General features: G+C 41.7%; 1 protein-coding gene across 1 annotated transcript in view; it reads left to right on the top strand.

Moving 5' to 3' along the window:
* Positions 1-18,988, top strand: part of cd109 (CD109 molecule) — a gene marked incomplete at both ends in the record, with an annotated part of 47,554 nt that overhangs the window by 6,552 nt on the left and 22,014 nt on the right. Inside the window, 12 exons of the mRNA XM_079526317.1 lie at positions 2,738-3,067; positions 3,252-3,353; positions 3,865-3,927; positions 4,558-4,734; positions 5,106-5,258; positions 7,970-8,053; positions 8,996-9,065; positions 9,838-9,918; positions 10,239-10,362; positions 11,668-11,785; positions 12,352-12,468; positions 13,326-13,544. Of these exons, the coding sequence (XP_079382443.1) occupies positions 2,738-3,067; positions 3,252-3,353; positions 3,865-3,927; positions 4,558-4,734; positions 5,106-5,258; positions 7,970-8,053; positions 8,996-9,065; positions 9,838-9,918; positions 10,239-10,362; positions 11,668-11,785; positions 12,352-12,468; positions 13,326-13,544 (1,638 nt within the window). The remainder of the gene's footprint in view (positions 1-2,737; positions 3,068-3,251; positions 3,354-3,864; positions 3,928-4,557; positions 4,735-5,105; positions 5,259-7,969; positions 8,054-8,995; positions 9,066-9,837; positions 9,919-10,238; positions 10,363-11,667; positions 11,786-12,351; positions 12,469-13,325; positions 13,545-18,988) is intronic.

Below are 18,988 nucleotides of genomic sequence, written 5' to 3'. Positions count from 1 at the left end.
TCGTCTCGATTCTGCATTTATGCGGGGGTACATGCCCAACTGGCAGGGATCATCGCCATGCTGGCTTGTGGTGGACATTTTTGTCAAGTTACATTTTGCCACGGACACAAAATAAGTGGACAATATTATTACCAGAAACACATAAAGAGATAGCCCTGGCTGTAGGTCTGTAACTCTGTTACTCTGAGAATGTTCAAATGGAACCAAATGGACCCTTACGGATGCATTTGGTTCCATTTGTACACTCTCAGAGTCAAGAGGGTCTAAAAATGAAACATTTGAGAACCACTAGTACTAATTGGACTCCTAATGTGCCATAGTGTCATAGTAAATAAGTGTCATACATATTCTGAAGAAAACCTGGAAACTGACATTAAATTAAGTAAGTTGGTCTTATGATCAAAATAAGAACATTATAATCAAATCAAACATTAGCCACAGACAAGACGATGGATTTGCCACGGACATTTGTCCTTGTACGGACATGTTGGTGACTGCTGCCACCTGGACATGGATATTATTAGTAGGCAGGTAGGCAGGCTCTAGACGGGATCACACTGGTTAATTCGGAATGAAAATCAGGAGCTTTCCTCCAGTGGAAAGCCTGCATGGTGATGTGAGGTTTTAGAATATCAGCCCCAGCCACGGATGATATGGCAGCTGAACAATCAGCGTAAGCTAAAGAGCGACTGCACCCTGAACAGTCTGTGACCACGAGTGACCTCACCTCTAAAGGAACTCACCATGTCGGGCATGGATGAGACTCGGCCGTCAAACTTGTTTTGTCAAATTCATGGCTGGGGAGACACTGGTGTGTATCCGGGCACAAAGGAAGCAAAATACACAACGGACAACAGCGTCTTGTAATAATGATTCATACAGAATGTCTGTGTAATGGCAAAAGCCAGACCAGTCTTCAGCCCTATACACTGTTGAAAAGTCCCAGCGGGACTACTATTTTGGTTTTCCGGGCTGTTCTCAGTTTCCAAACTTGGGAAACACAAATGACAGGGCAACAATCTATAGTTATTATTTATAATATTTATTATGTTGGAATTGTCATTATAGGTGAATATCCTTTTTTTTGTTCAGAAATGTTCAAGAATCTCTGATATACATATAGAATAATAGAACGGCTATTTCTTAAGTGGCTCTTAATAGAATAATAAAACGGCTATTTCTTAAGTGGCTCTTAACAGCTTAAGTGGTTTAACTTATTATGTCTTCTTAGTTCTTACATGTACTATATATAATAATGATATTTCTTTCAAACAGCTTGATGGGAGCAAAGCCTTTTTCTCATTTGAGGTGCCTGACTACACGTCCTCCCAATTTAGCAAACGGGCCATAGAGTTCAACGACTTCGCTGATTTCAGCTCTGATGAGTTTGTGACTGTTGTGGTTAATGTTACAGAGAATCTAACAGGTAAATTACCATACATTGCTCATTGTCAGCTTTGCTTTTGGTTTTGTGATACGTTGTACCCAAAATTAAATGTTTTTCAAACAAAGGATCGAGTAAATTATTTAACGCAGGTTCTCAAACATTTTCATGTCAAGGAGCCCAAATGTATTGTGTATGTATTTGCCTGCGGACTCCGATCTTTAAAGATTGTGTGCCAGGGACCCCAATAAAATAACAGACGATTTGTGTTGTTAAACATGCATTTACAAGATTTTTCAAGATTTCTCGAAACGCTTTGAACGCATTGTGATGCCATGTGATGCGTTGTATATTGGCTTTTTTTTCGAATAGCCAAAGTATATAGGCTACGGTTAAAATGGTTCAACTTATTTAGATTGTGTATTACTAATTTTGCTGGGGAATCCGTAGAACTCTTAAAGGCCTCTAGGGTCCCACTTTCATTACTTTGTGTCATTGTGTTTGTATCAAGAGATATTTGAGTTCAAGGGTGTAATGGGTGTATGTGCAATGTCTCCAATTGAATAAATCAGAACTTGGGGTTCTAAAGTTGTATCACTCCTAATACACACACAGCACAGTCAGTCACATCCATCACTGTTTCTTTTGTTTTTCTGCTTCTATTTCAGGATTGACATCTAGCAGTACAACGCAGGTGTATCTGTCAAGGTCCAGATACCAAATAACCTTTCAGGGATGTCCCACATTTATTCGACCATCTTTGAACATAACTGGTCAGGTATGTACACTGTATAGCGACATCAAGTCAACAACAAAAAAGTTGTATTAAGCTGGATGCTTTAACGAGTAGCAAATGACACATGTTCAGATGAATTGCATTGTATTTTTGTTTTTTGATATGTTATGATATGTTTGATCTATTTTTTGTACTACATGCTAAATAAATAAACCTAAAAAAATAAATAAACCTAAACCAGACACAATAACATGTCTCACATTGACACAGTTCAGAGTCAATGTATTTAGAATGTCGCTAATCCTCCCTCATATACTGATGACATCAGGGATCTGCATATATGGGCATTAAAATAACAAGGCATCTCTATATATAAGCATAACGTTCAGATCGGAGTTTTGAGTGAGCTAGTATATCTAGTATATTAAAATTGCCATGTTGGCATCACAAACTGGACACAAACATGTTACAAACTTAACATCCGGATTCGATTCGCTTATAGTTGGGTCGTATCTGATACTTCCCTGATCGCGGAGAGCAAAGGTCCGTTTCTCAGTGGATTTATCATCTATGAAGGGCCTGCATGTGAAAACAAAGTGTCTTGTTTTTTTCTTCAGTTGAAAGTATCCACATGCGACTCGCAAGTTCTGCCCCTTGAAGACGAGGGCAAGATCGTGACAGTAAGAGTCACGCAGCAGGGCCGCGGTCCCTGGAGCTTGAGGTTCGACGACACGGTCATGGATTTCCCTATGGACATGATTCAAAACAGGCCCTTGGTACCTCATCCTAACATGTCCCTGCCCTTTGGGGGCAGAGACATGCCCGTCTACCCCCACATCCCCGAGGAGGAGCCTGTCGTGGTGGAAATGGAGTTTCCCTTACCCCTTGATGGAGTCATCCCCCTTGTCATTCAGCTCACAGATGACGTGCAGATGGTCTTGATCGATGTAAAAACCCTTCAACGCACTCATCTGTGCTATAGCTGTCAGATTTGAATTAAATTAGGCTTTATCTTATCTAATATTAATATTAATTAACATAATTTAGCTTCTTGTCTCCATCAGGGTGCCATGCGTGAATGATATTTGTCTCTCATGTGTGTGTTCGTGTCATGTATTTGGACTCATTTAGGTCTCATTTGAGGACACTCAGGAGAGTCTTGAGCTGTACCGCAGTTACTCATCACCCAGTCAGTCCTATATGCAGATCCAGAAGCCCCTGCAGTCTCCTCAGGTAATACTGGAAAAGCCAAATACCAGGTGCCATGTGCATAGTAGACATTGACAAATGAATGTCACAGTCGAATAACAGTCTAAGTCCACACTATTGATCCATAATGTATAAATGATAGATAAGGGTTCAGGACAACGAGGCCTTTTCGTGGAGGGGTCAGAATGAAATTTGGACTTGTTTTTCGTCTGTGGTACTCAAGAAAAAAACAAGGACACACAATAAGAATTATGCACATTTTGTCACCCATACACTTACGGCACTCAATCTTGGATACATACATACACACACACTCACGCACGCATGTATGCACGCATGTACCAGTATGCACGCACGCACACACGCACGCACAAACGAACACACGCACGCACACAAAACAGGACATAAACAACCCACATCATACGTATATCTACAGTAAGTCACTGTCTGCCAAAATAGTCCTCAGATTACACAGTCCTTAGACTGAATAATGGAAGCTATCGTTCTTAATTGACAAAAATCCTTTATTCTTAAGGTTGGTGTTCCCCTGCCGTTGGTCATTCAGAAAAACTTCCCAGTTTCTGAAGTTCACTATTTGGTAAGTATAGCCTACCTACTCGGGGAGAAACTCCACCCAGTCACTGTTCATCTTGCCATGAACCATTCATACTGTAGATGCAGTGGTTCCCAACCCTTTCTGGATCACGGCTAAAGGTCTGGATTAGACCTGACGGGGGCATTTAGTGGTTTATTCTTCTCAGTGTATTTTGTACGCCTTGGATCATATTTCTATTTGTCAGTAGGTCAGCACAGTACTGTTGTAGCCAGAGGTTAATTGTAAACAGAGTTCTCACCTCCGGTCATGCATGTAATCCCAGACCGCCGGTATAGTTTTCTGTTTCATCAGGCAGTCAGGTGACTTTCATCTGGTCTGGTGTGTCTTCCTAGATCACAATCTATGGATTAATCCTCATTTATACTTTTCGTCATATGACTCTGTTGCTCTCACCTCATGTTTCTCTGGGCTGGGAGACACAATCATACAAGGACGTGTAAATTGGAGACACAAGATAGTGTATGCCAACTGACCAATGAATGTCTGATATCAATGTTTGTTGTCGGTGGCGTGCGTGCATGCGTGCGTGCGTGCGTGCGTGCGTGCGTGCGTGCGTGCGTGCGTGCGTGCGTGCGTGTGGGTGGGTGCGTGGGTGCGTGTGTGTGTGTGCAGGTGAAATCCAGAGGCCAGATTGTGTCAGCTGGCACCGGCTCTGTCTCCAGTGTGGTTGTCACCCCAGAGGAGTCATGGGCACCGCTGGCTTGCATCATAGTCTACTGTGTACGTCCTGATGGAGAGATCGTCAACGATGTGCTCCAGCTTCCTGTCGCCCACGGCCTGAAAAACCAGGTGGCTATTTCATGGATTAAATAAAGAAAAAACATTTGTTTAGCAAACTCCACAGGACAAATTAATTATTGAATTTAGGGCTGTACCTATCGATTATAAAAAATATATATGATTATTCTATTGATTACTTTTTCAATGAAGTTCAATGAATCAATTAGTTGCCATTGTTAAACGATTTGATTGCGCCTGTGGGGTTTCATAAAATGTAACAAAAGAAAACTATATTGGCAATTGGCTGCGACTAAAATAAGAATGGATCCATAAGAAGGTATGTGACTCCCATTAGAAATGCATTGTGGTGACCATTAAATTCAGACACAGAACATGTGTCCTGTATGGGGCCTATGACTGAATGCTGTGCTGTTCTTCAGGTGTCTGTCGGTTGGAGTGTGTCGCGTGCCATGCCTAATGAGGTGGTCACTTTGAGTCTGGACGTGCTTGAGCCGGGCTCTCTGGTCAGCCTCCTGGTGGTGGACAAGGCTACGCGCTTGACAGGCGCACACAATGACATCACGGAGGAACAGGTGAGGGAGACTGCATTGTTTAAACCATGTATACTCTCTAGATCAGGGGTTATCAACCTGGGGGTTGCGACTCCTCGGGTGGTCGCCAAATAATTTTGGCGGCTCTCAAAGATTATAAAAAACAAAACAAAAAAATACATAGTACACATAGTGGTACATGCATAAACTTAGCCGGCTTCCCATATGGGGCTTAAGTGGTTAACTAAGCCATCAACTTGTATTGGGGGCAATTTGGGGGGGAGGGGGACACACACACACACACGAGACAAAGCATTTCCGGGAATCCCCAGCCAAAAAGGTTGAGAACCCTTGGTCTAGTAGATAGAATATAAGAGGCTCTGTACTTGGACCACTTTTTTCCATCTACTCTACCACAAGATCTGCATGTTTGGCCCACCAGAATTAGTTGTTAAAATGTTCAATTTGAGCGAATCATCAAGTCTTGTATCCAGTCTTAAAACGAGTGTACGGGTTAGGTCATTTTTGAAATACTACTACTACTACTGAGTGTAAATGGACCCTCCCGGGTCCATTTGGTTTCATTTTACACTCTCAAGAGTTACATTATATTGTTAAAGATCTGCATTAATGACTGATTGTCTATACATAATTAGGCTATACAGAATGTAGAAGAATTGTTATTTTGATAATCGTTTGCATGTTGTCTCTCGATGCCAACATCAATACAGCATGGAAATGTGGACAGCAGCAAAATATTCTTTAGTTTTGGGTCTGAGAGGCTAAATCTCATGAAATGGTGGTCCGTGGCTCAAATTCCAAATAAATTATTGATATGAAAAGGGTTGAAAACCACCGATATAATGTATTCCCCAATCGTTGCCCTGGAAGGAAATCCAATCCACTGCTGGCAGCCAAGTATGGGCTTGATGAACGGAGGCTCCATGAAGTGTTTCAACTTGGCTAACTGGTTCCTAACAACAATAACCTGTTCTGTATTGTCTCCATCAGTGTTGTGTCTGTACCGTCTATGGTCTGTACTTTGTAGGCTGTAACAGTAGCAGGCTTTGAGGATGCCAGTGTGCCTTAGTGCCAAGTAGTTTAGTGGACAGTAACTAAGTACATTTACTTGAGTACTGTATTAAAGATTAGAATTATTTTGAGTATCTGCACTTTACTTGAGTATTTGCATTTGTGTGGATACGTACGACTTTACAATTTACAATTTAGGCATTTAGCAGACGCTCTTAATCCAGAGCGACTTACATTAGACAAGAACAAAAGTATGGGAATACATCACATATATAAAATGCATTTATCAAGAAACATGCGTAAGCTAAGAACTTAACTAGAACATATCTATATAATGACACTATACATATTAACTATACATATATACTATACTATGCTATACATATTCACTATGATGTGCTATGACTACATACAATGCAATTATTGTGCTGTCTACATGACATGCTATAAGTCTGTTTCAAATGCTATCTAAGTCTAAAAAGTGCTATCTAAGGGGGTAGGATAAGTGCTATGGGCCATGATGGAGTCTGAAAAGGTGGGTCTTCAGACTACGGCGGAAGATTGGGAGTGATGCTGCAGTTCTGATTGCAACGGGGAGTGCATTCCACAGTTTTGGGGCCAGAAGGGAGAAGAGTTTGGGACGTGTGGAGCGTTGTCCCGGCGTTTTTAGTGAGGGTACTTCCAGCTTTCCAGACTTTCACTCATCGCAGAGGCAAATAGTGTACCTTTTACTATTATTTGACAGCTTTAGTTACTTTGTGGATTTAGATTATTATTATAAAACATACAGTTAAGGTACATTTTATACTTCAGCTATGTTATATTAATACCCATTCTGTATTGTCTCCCGACAATGGAAATAGGCTACTCAAGTAAAGTACCATACGATTGTACTTAAGTAAAGTACTACTTCAGTGGTTCTCAAAGTGGGGTCCTTGAGGGGTTTAATTTCCAGGGGGTCCCCAGCAAATTCAGCACAGTGTTAGACTAAAACTTTAACAAAAAATGTCCGTCGATTAACCTTTTCCACTGATGAAAACTAAATGGAAACTAAATAAAAACAGGCTATGATGACTAAAACTATGACTGATATACAAGCTCACAGCGTGGCTAATTTTGAACATTTTTTAACACAAATCTTCTCTTCTGGGCAGGGGTCATCAACATGTCCGTACACTGACAAATGACTGACAGGTTTTCTTCAGAATATGTATGACACTTATTTACTACGACGCTATGGCACATTAGGAGTGCACCAGTACTAGTGGTTCTCAAATGTTTTATTTGCAATGACCCCCTTAACTCTAATAGTGTACAAATGGAACCAAAATAATGGACCCTTACGCGTCCATTTGGTTCCATTTGTACACTCCCAGGCAGTATTATGCATGTCTTAAGTACCAGGTCGTATTACTTAACTTAAGACATAAGAGAGGTGTGATCAATGCCATTTGGCTATTCTGAGTGGCCAAACAGCATTGACCACGCCTCCAGGTCTTAAGTTAAGTAATAAGACCTGGTACTAAAGACACGCATAATACTGCCCTCAGAGTTACAGACCAGTGGGATAGCTCTTTATTTGTTTCCGGTAATAGTATTGTCCATTCATTTTGTTTGTCCGTGGCAAAAATGTAGACAAAAATGTCCACCACAAGCCAACAGAATACTATGAGTACATGTACTTACTGTTGTTACTTTGGTCGGGTGTCCTTTTCCCACAGGTTCTGGAGGAGCTAGCAGGGTACAGCAGTGCAGACCTCTCCTCTGACGGGTTCACCATGGCAGATCCACACTCCATCTTTACGGTAGCTTTAAAGTACTCAGTATTCACAACTGATTTCAGTCTTTTGGATTACATAGAAGCCAGCATGCATGTCTTCTATGGAAGCATGTTGGGGGAGCGGTGGCCGAACGGTTTGCGGAGCGGTCTTGTTATCAGAAGGTCGCCAGTTCGTATCCCCGGACCGGCACGTTAAAATTACCACAGCTGAAGTGCCCATTGAACCACTACCATGAAATGTTCTATGAGCAGGGTCTGGCTGTAAACAAGTTTGTCGAGCTTAGTCCATTCACCCTGGGTAAACAAAGAACTTTGCTTTGCTTTGCTTGTGCAGAAAAAAAAGTCTACAATCTCTCAATGCGTCACTGTAGATAGACATACAAGGTTTCCACCCGACAGTGACGATATATTCATTGTATTGCAAGTGTTTACAGTAAAATCCCCAGTGTTGATGTATTGTAACTATGGTTGTCCCGATCCGATCACGTGATCGGAAATCTGGGCTGATCACGTCATTTTCAAATGATCGGAATTGGATTGGAAGCAAAAATATATATATAAATATCAGATCGGAAAAATCGGTATCGACAGATACTCAAAATCAAATGATCGGAATAGGATCGGGAGCAAAAAAACGTGATTGGGAAATTGGTATAAGTGTGTAAAAAGAAGAACGGACACACACACACACACACACACACACACACACACACACACACACACACACACACACACAGGTTCTGAATCGAAACCACTGTTTGGGAACCACTGTTCTAGCTGCATAGGAATGTCTGTTGTCTGTGTTATGTGATTTTCAACTATTTTACATGTTGATGACACTTAAGCTTAGCCTGCTGTGGAGCACGACACTTTGTTCAGTTGAATGTGTAACTTTTTACTCACTTAGAGGGTTGTGTGTGAAGTATGAAATAAGATCTTAAGCATTTTCTCTTTTGTCTCTGTCCAGACTTGCGACCTAGTGGTGCTGACGGACGCAAATTACCAGTTAAAGAATACTCCCAATAGGCCCGAATTCCGTAAGTCTTAAGATGCAACTCGGTTGAAAGCCTTGTTTTCAGTAATGAGAAGATTTCTTGAGAAATGAGAAACTACTTTAAATGCTTTTGTTTGTTTGTTAAGGAAACATTAACAGAGCTAAATGCTTCACTGAGGGATACCTCTAAGAACATTGTGTTACATCTCTTACAGATTACTTTTTGTCTGCTTCAAAGGGGCGTTTCTTCCACCAGTACACCACATTTATTTAAATGCTGCCATTTTGGCCAGGTCTTGCTTGGAAAACGTGCTCATAACGTGATTATATTATTATGTTTTTAATAATCTTTATCCCACGATTTTGCAACCCATTTTTTTCACCCAGTGTCAATTATCTAATAATGTAATCTTGGGCGCTACACTTCCTCTGCCAATCTGGGGGGGCAGCGAACTGACCTCATGCTTCCTTCTATGCATGAGGAGTCCAAGCTGCTTCTTTTCACCTGACAGGGGGAGGCCGGACATAACGCATGGAAGGAACACGTTATTCCGACCAGTTCCTTTCCCCTCCCTTTCGCCAACCCCGCCTCGGGTATTATACGTGATTATATTATTAATGTTTCATGTGAAGCATTTTGTATTGCCTTGCTGTTGAAATGTATATTTTAGGTTTCAAATAAACGTGCCTGACCTCACCTGGTAAAAGTCTCTCCTGAGCCAAGATCTCCGCCAGGCCAGGTTGCCTACCCAGGCGTCAGACTCGGGACACGAGGAAGCGGGAAATAGTTTGTGATGTCTTTGCATTTGCGCCAGATGGGGCAGCAGAGAGAACACAGGGTTCCCCTCCTCCTGCTCTCCCTGTGTACTCTCTGCTGCCCCATCAGGCGGAGTCAGGTTAGTATAAATGCACCTCAACATGTGACTTCAAATTGGGGGTGATTCGATTTTGCGTTCATACGATAAGGTATTTTTAGATAATAAAGAGTGTTGCGAAGGAAATTGCAGTATGGAGCACCCAAACCCTGTTTGACAGTCATTGTTACATGACATGACATGAGATGAAATTACCTTGCTTACTGTAGTGAAATGCTCTCTTGCAAAATGAATTGGGTCGCTAGTCGAGCATTGGTGGATGAAATGGCCCCTTTAAGCAGACAAAAAGTAATCTGTAAGAGATGCCATTTTGAAAGTAATCTACTAACCCCTATTCACAGCAGGGGAGGGAGTCATAATGAACGGTGAAATGACCCATATGGAGCACCAGGAGCAGGCAGGGAAGGAGCCGCGAGAGCGATGGAACTTCCCAGAGACTTGGTTCTGGCAGGACTTCAACACAAGGTGAAATTCGGAAAATTCCCAACCCCATCTCACAGAAATATGGCAAAATAGCACGGAATTGCAATTCCGTACATACACACCTAGAAAACCCCCAAATCCGTACATATTACACGACTACTGTTTTGACCGCGACGGCGGCGTGGCTTTCACTAGTACGGAAGTGCTATTTCACCGTAGCTGGGTCGGGCTGGGTGAGTTCGGAATTGACATTATTTATGTTGAATAGAGGAAGGAAGCGCTGCCGTGGTCCTTTGTTGAACTGAATACAGGTGCTCGTTTTATTTTTTTTATTTTTTTTTAAGATATTTATTTTGCGGCTTACGCCTTTTATTGGTTTTTGAAGGGACAGACAGTAGGCTGACAGGAAACGGGAGAGAGATGGGGGAAGACATGCAGTAAAGGCCGTGTCGGGCTCGGGAGTCGAACCCGCGGCACACTGCGACTGGATTACCAGTCGGGTGCCCAGACGGTTACGCCACCGCCTGGGCCAATACAGGTGCTCGTTGGTGAGGTTTAATCATGAAGATAAAGAAGAGGGTCCAAGGCACAAGTGAAAAAGCCTTTATTATATGTTTTATGGCATGGCAAAGATCATTAAAAAAGGGAGGACCAAGGCGTTTCGGCTATAAGCCTTCGTCTGGATCCCACAAAGGCTTATAGCCGAAACGCGTTGGTCCTCCCTTTTTTAGTGATCTTTGCCATGGAAACTCCACACAGAAAGGCCCTTTTGCCAACCCCGCCTCGGGTATGGGCACTGATGACGCGGGGGAGAGAGCATGCCTCCAGCGCCCACAGCATCCCCAGCAGGAATTGAACCCAGGACCTTCTAGCTGTGAGACGACAGCACTACCGACTGTGCCACCGTGCCCCCTGCATTTTGCAGTTTATAATGTACAATAGCTGCTCTCTTGTGTGTGTGTGTGTGTGTGCGTGCGTGTGTGCGCCAGCCACCTGTAAATTACATTTAATTTCAAGGATCCACATTTTAATGGCCACTGACACCCTTTTTTATGTTTTTTTTTGTGGCTTTCGCCTTTATTTTATATTTTTTATGGAGGGACAGACAGTCGGCTGACAGGAAATGGGAAGAGAAATGGGGGGAAGACATGCAGTAAAGGCCGTCGGGATCGGGAGTCGAACCCGCGGCACACTGCCTGGTGGTCCCTGGACCTGACTAGTGGCTTAACCACTACCCCAGAATATGTCGTCATTGCATGTACTAGATCTGATATATATAGGATATATATAGGTTTGCGAGCCCTTGCTCTAGTCTCCTGACAGTAAGGTTCCCTTTCTGTCTCCCAGCGGCTCAACCAGTGCAGAGCAGACAGTGACGGTACCAGACACCATCACTACCTGGACAGCCACGGCCTTCGTCATGTCTAGGAACCATGGTCTGGGGATCATACAGATGCCAGCAGAGGTACTTGCGCATGCATGACATGACTGAGATTCCCTCTCTTTCGCTGTAGCGCAAATGACTTTTTAACAACTTAAACCATATGCACTTATGCAATGCTTTTTTCCCCCTCCCTACGCGACACCAAGGGCCCTATCTTGTGCCACACCTTACCCCTTATCCCTAAAAATATATATTTCTTTACTATTTTTAAATGGTTTTTCAAAATAGTAAAAAATGGCAAATACGTTTAGGGATAAGTTGTAAGGTGTGGCGCAGGATATAGCCCCAAATCTCTTTGCCAAAAATAGCCGATCTACCAACACGTGCAGATTGGCTATTTTTTTGCTGAACATTGACCCAAGAATAGGGAGCTTGGGGGTTATCCCCAAATTGCACCGACATGCAACGGGGCAATTCAGACCGCTGCATTTTGCAACTTACATTCTGCATAATGAGTACTTTCTACTTTTGGAACTTTAAGTACATGTTGATACCAACACTTTAGTACTTTTACTCAAGTACATTTTGAAATCCTGACTTTACTAAAAATTGGAGTACTTTTACTTTACTTTTACTTATGTGTTCAGCTCGTAGTGTTCCAGGACTTTTTCCTGTCCGTCAACGTGCCCGCCTTCATCATCAGGGGGGAGGAGCTAGTGCTGGAGGTCGCTGTGTTCAACTACATCAACGACCATGACCAGGAGGTATAAAGCACTCCCCTTCATCACATGCAGCTCTGACTATACTTTTCGCAAAAATGTGCGAAAAGTATAGTCGCTCAGGGTGGCACAGTGCTTAAGTGCCTGCCCACAATACGATAAATGGCAAATTTCTATAGCACCTTTATCCAAAGTGCTTTACAATGTGAATTACATACACCCATTCACACCCATTCATACACTGACGGCAGAGGCAACCATCATGAACCATGCAAGCCACCGACCTGCTCATCGGCACCAGTTATAGGAGCTAAGTTTCTTGCTCACGTCCACACTAAGCCAGGAGGTGGGATTAAACCGGGAATCCTTTCTTTTCCCAAGTTGCCGCTCTACCTCCTGAGTCACTGTCGCCCCAAATGATAGGTCGTATTGTCTCAGACAACAGGTCTGAAGTACTTCATTATTCTACAATTATAATGCACCTAGACGTGTGGTGTTCTCTATATTGTGCACTGGATATTGGAGGTGTGGTACAGTAGGTATATTCCATTGGTGTAGTGGTTAGCCTATCTTGTTTAGCATCAGGAATTTTAGCATCAGCTTTTGTTATAGTAGTCACTTCACACCTCTAAGACCATGCCAAAGATATACAAATCCGAATGTAGACTCCTTTGGGCTTCCCACTACAAAAGCAGAGTCAGAGAAATATTCCTCCGTGTACAATGTTCCTGACTGTTCACGTTGCCGAGACAAAGGGCACCTGCATATTAAAGTCAAGTAAAAAGAAAACATCTCCTCTCATTTCTCCCTGCATTCTTTGGGGCTTTTCAAAGCCTCTATAATGTGATCTGGGTGGATCCCCAAGGGTCTGCTTATCATGTCTTTCTCTTGGTTGCTGTTAGGTCACAGTGATAGTCGCTGAGAGCGAGTCCTTTGAGTTTGTGACCCGGGACAATGAGGAGAGCGCCATGGCCGGTGTACGCAAGCTTTATGTAGGAGGTGAGAGTGGGGCATCTGTCCTATTTCCCATAAAACCCTTGGTCCTGGGAGAGATCTTCATCTCCGTCAAAGCCAGGTCATCCATGGCATCCGACGCCATCCAGAAGACCGTTCTCGTCAAGGTAAACTGCAAAAACACAATACTGGTAAATCGTTGCCAACATAATTAACTGGAAATAAATATATAGTGGTTGTTGCCCCCAGAAAGGCAAAACACACATTATGTGAGGAGAAAGCACATCAAATGTCAAATGAAAGGACTAATACACACAAAACACATTGTAGTATCTGCAACTGCAATGTGTTGAAACATTATTAATAGCATACAATTTAAATATATTTCTGGCATGTTTTAAACATTTGTTGATTGTGTAAATCTTGTGTTAACAGCTGAAACATGTACATTTTAGGGCCCAGGACCCACTTGATACTTTTGAAAGTGTTCATGGCTGCTGTGTTAACCCCTTTTGGACTGAATTAATTTCTAATGATGAAAATAAAAATCTTTGTGTTTCTGCCATCAATCAGATGCTATATTAAGTTGAGATACTCAATTTGAATTTAGCACAAACAATAGATATACATTTAATTTAGGTATGTGCCAAATTTGGCACAGTAGGCTATTAGGGTTATTATACTATTACACTATTATACTAATTACACTATTACACTTATTACACGTATTACACTATTACATTACACTTATTATACTTATTACACTATTACACTATTACACTATTACAAAATTAGACTTATTCCACTATTTCACTATTCCACTATTACAGTTACTACTATCTCTATTATTGTGATGCCATGTCCTAGTGCCTGATAGGTCAAATTTGTCCCAAACAGCCAAATATCTCAGACAAAAGTGAGGTCAAATGTAATCTACTTCGATATTTCTATAGTTGAGTCATCAAGTTAGCTGGTGTGTATTTTTATTTTAGCACAACTAATCTCAGATTTGGGCAGTAAGTCATACACTGGCAGCCTAGAGCCATGTGCTGTCATCTCCACTTCCTGCTTTTTCAAATGAATGTAATTTATTCTCCAAATCACTTGATGGCGCCAAAGTGATTTCAGTCCTACCTTGGCATGTGCCAAAACTAACCCATTGACAGCCTTCTTTTTCTACATCGCCTATATTTGGCCATTAACTGGTATGTGCCAAATTTGACCCAGTCGTCCAACTGGTCAGATGGGTGGGTCATTTCATTTTAATGATCAAATCAATCGATTGTGTTCCGGCCTGGATACATTTTCATTGTCATTCCTGTATCGGTTTTAAAGAAAATACATACCAGAATGTGTTTTTTTGCCAATTATTTGGGGGCTCACACTGGCAATACTCCTCACAGCCCACCACCCGAAGGTGGGAATCGCTGTTTTAGATCACTCATTCTTGAGATGAGGGACAAAAGTGGAAAAAACATGTCCCACACATAAGAGCCTTATTTATGTTAAAAATAAATTAATTCATAAAAATAAAAGCACTTGCAAAGTTAAATGTAATACAGTTGTGTATTATTATGCCATTAATTTCATTATATATTTTTTCATATGCCATCTAAATTAGTTAAAAGCAGGCACTGTACCCAAAAAGGCCTGTATTTAGCCTGTCCCCAGCAAGTTGTCACAATTTCAAACTGCCAAAAAAGTGTCTAATACTGTCACGATCACATAAATATACATACTAAATGAAAGTAGATTGTCAACAACATAGCAAACAATATACACAGTTAATTTTAATTTATATTTTAAATTAAATATCTCATATCAAATGTGTGTCCCACGTCTCCGTCAACTCCGTCAGGTTTTTTGAAAGTCTTAAATTAATCAGAAAATATTGTCGACAGATTTAGCCTGAAGACTCCTTTTCCAAGTCCTGTTTATATTTGTTGCAACAGTGGAGCACCTGGTCTGACAAGCATTCAATTGTTTGATATTTTAAACAAACAATGTTGATATCAATGTGGTCACAGCTTTTACATGTCAACTCCGTCAGGACATTATTATGATCTTTGTTAAGAATTCCAAAATAATGTTTAGTATTTTAGTTTAGGGTTAGGTTTAGCTAACAACTGAAGAAAAACTAAATGGATAAATTGTACTACAGAGGGTTAAGATGAAAACAAATGCCATTTTGTCAACTCCGTCAGACGTCAACTCCATCAGGTTTTGTGTCTGACGGAGTTGACATGTATCTGACGGAGTTGACAAAAGTGTTCCCAAAACAATAAAATGATAGTTTTTGAATAATGGGAAGTATTCTAATTTGGCAGACAGTTAGAGCATGCCTTAAGGAACATTTTTGGCTATAGGGCCATCACAGATTTGTCTCGTGGTGACCATGGCAGCCATCTTCCAAAATGGCCGCCACCTGATGTTATTTTACAATAACTCAAGTTCTACACCACCTAGGATCTTGATTCTGGTGACTAATATTACATTTTCAAGGATGAGGGATACAGTGGTACAATTTAGATTTTCCCTATGACCATGGCAGCCATTTTTAAAAATGGCCGCCACCTGCTGTTATTTTACAATAACTCAAGTTTTAGACCCTAGGATCTTGATTCTGGTGACTAATCATACATTTTAAAAGATGAGGAATACAGTGGTACTATTTAGATTGGTCCTGTGACCATGCCAGCCATTGTTTTTCAAAATGGCCACCAACCTGCTGTTATTTTACCAATAATTCAAGTTATAGACCACCTAGGATCTTGATTCTGGTGACTAATCAATGTAATCATACATTTTAAAAGATGAGGAATACAGTGGTACTATTTAGATTTGTCCTGTGACCATGGAAGCCATTGTTTTTCAAAATGGCCATTTTACCAATAACTCAAGTTTTAGACCACCAAGGATCTTGGATCTGGCGACTAATCATTACATTTTCAAGGATGAACTTTCTCTGGGAGGGGTCAGGGCTTATTTCAGGTGCAGGTTGAGTTGCTACTGACAGGACATTACAGTAGGTGGGCTTTATGGCCTTTGACTTGTCCCTTTCAGGCACAGACGCACAGTTTGACTTCACTGGCCACTGCAGGGAACTGTGGGGGTGAAACTTTGGTCTCTTGACACCCCGATTAGGTTCAGGGTTTTTTTGGTAGAGACTTGCCTTTCATGACATCGTTGCTGCAGCAGTTGATCTCCTTACTGCGAGCGGTGGCACACTCTGGGTCTCTTGGGCGTTGTATCTTGGTGGCCTCCTGCCAGTGTTTCTCCGTCCTCATGAGCTCTGTGTTCTGGGGCTCTTACATTGTCTTGGCTGGAGATTGCTTTCCTGCAGGGTCCAGCCCAGTCTTGTGCAGATGGCTGCTGGCCCACCTGGAGGCCCCAACCTCAATTGTTCGGTTGGTGTGATTAGGTGGGGTGGTCTTCCCCAATCAGGATGAGGGGTTTGACCCTTTCAAACCGTTGTAGCGGCAGTCTGGCCAAGTTGTGAGGCTAGATACAGGATACGATTGCTCACCCAGCCCCAGGTGACTTGAGGTGAAGGCTCCTTTGATTTGGTAACATTGCTTTGGTTGACATGCTGGGGACACAGAGAACGACACTGATGCCTTCAGTGTCTGCACATCCTGCCTGATAGTTCTGAAGGCAGATCTTCAGGTTTTCCGTTGAGGCAGAGTCTTTCGCTCACTGTTCACCTCAAGCAGGACTTCAAGGTGTTTGCCTTTGCACAGGCTATATGGCTAGGACTCGTGCTTCAACCACTCCGAGAACTCCAACAGGGTGTTGGTTGCTCCTGGGCCGCAGAGCATTGTGCGGCGGAATTCAACTCTTATTTCTGGTGGCAGCTTGTTGAGGAGTCGTGCAACTTGTGAGCCGCATCTAAGTGCTGTGTCTCCCTCTGGGCCTAGGGTTGTTAGCATGACTACCAGCGACTGTACTTGAAGCGCAAACTTCTCAAAGGCCACGCCATCGCCTCGACAGATGTTGGCTGCCTCCAAGACACTTGCTATTTTCCGTAACACTAATTTGTGGGGCTGTCCAAACTTGTTGTTTAGGTGTCACCCGGGTCTCTGTTGGTTAGGTCGGGTCTATAGGTGGTCTAGAACATTATTAGAACGTTATTTAGTATGGGGATATTAATAAATTCCTTACCAAGAATGTGTTTGGAAGGGTGTCTACTAACATATCCCACATTGCTTTATATTCAACCACCCTAGGGGAACTTTTGACAGCTGCTGAAAGTTGGGGTACCATCAACAACCAATATAAGGCAAAATGTTCATTATGCTTATAGCATGTGACATGTCAAACTAGGGGGTTTTCATGATTCTGAGCATTAGCTATGCACGAAAAACACTCATTGGGCTGAAAACGGCCATAGCCGTCATCACAAATGTGATTAGGTCAGCACATTTGGGCACATTTGGGCAAGTGGATATGGCCGAATTTAGCCCAAGGAGTTTGACCCCTAGTTTGGCCATAGACCCCCTAGTTTGGCCTAAATAGTACTACTGTATTCCTCATCCTTGACAATGTAGTATTAGTCACCAGAATCAAGATCCTAGGTGGTGTAGAACTTGAGTTATTGGGAAATAACAGAAAGTTGGCGGCCATTTTGAAAAATGTCTACCATGGTCACAGGACAAATCTAAATAGTACCAATGTATCCCACATCCTTGAAAATGTATGATTAGTCACCAGAATCAAGATCCTAGGTGGTGTAGAACTTGAGTTATTGTAAAGTAACAGCAGGTGGCGGCCATTTTGAAAAATGGCTGCCATGGTCACAGGGCAAATCTAAATAGTACCACTGTATTCCTCATCCTTGAAAATGTGGGATTAGTTACCAGAATCAAGATCCTATGTGGTCTAGAACCTAAATCAGTTCAACTTGTCAACTCCGTCAGATGTCCGTCAACTCCGTCAGACGTTGGTCACATGATGTTTTTGTTAATTTCCAAAGAAATAGATGATTCAATGTCAAATATTTTGTGCTTATGTATTGAAACACCAACTGAAATACTACTTAATGATGCTTTTTATTTTTTTTAACATGGTTTTTATGTTATAATATTGAAAGTAAAGGTTTAAAATGAAGGATTTGAGAAATGGGATATTTCATAATAGTGTGATATTGGAATAAAACCATATTAAATTAATTGTATTACTTAACTTGACTACTAAAAGCCATTATAAGATAACTGAGGACTTTATAGTATTGTTGAAATTATCAAATTAAAATAAAAGGGATTTTAGTGTGTCTGACGGAGTTGACATAAATCAGTTATAAAGTGCATAAATGTCCCATTTTAGAAATAAATGTTATGCGAAAAATCTGTTCCTTCTCAAGATTGGTAGTTGAGACCTGTGTCTACAAATACATCCATTTCATTTTAATGGTTCTTAAAATAAATCTGATTTGAAAAAGGTTTTGTCCCTTATCTCAAGAATGAGTGAGATACATTGAATTGCTTGTGGCCGGGCTGGTGTGCCACATTGAACTTATCCAAAACGTCTTCAGTTGCCAAAGCGAATCGTGTTGCCTCTATGCCCGGCTTTTCCTTTCCTAGAATAGTTCCTTGTTGACTATTTATTTATGCTA

Source organism: Electrona antarctica, assembly GCF_951216825.1.
Source record: "Electrona antarctica genome assembly, chromosome: 17".
NCBI classification, from domain to species: Eukaryota; Metazoa; Chordata; class Actinopteri; order Myctophiformes; family Myctophidae; genus Electrona; species Electrona antarctica.
Note: the sequence above shows the minus strand (reverse complement) of the source record. Positions and strands in the feature narration are given on the sequence as shown.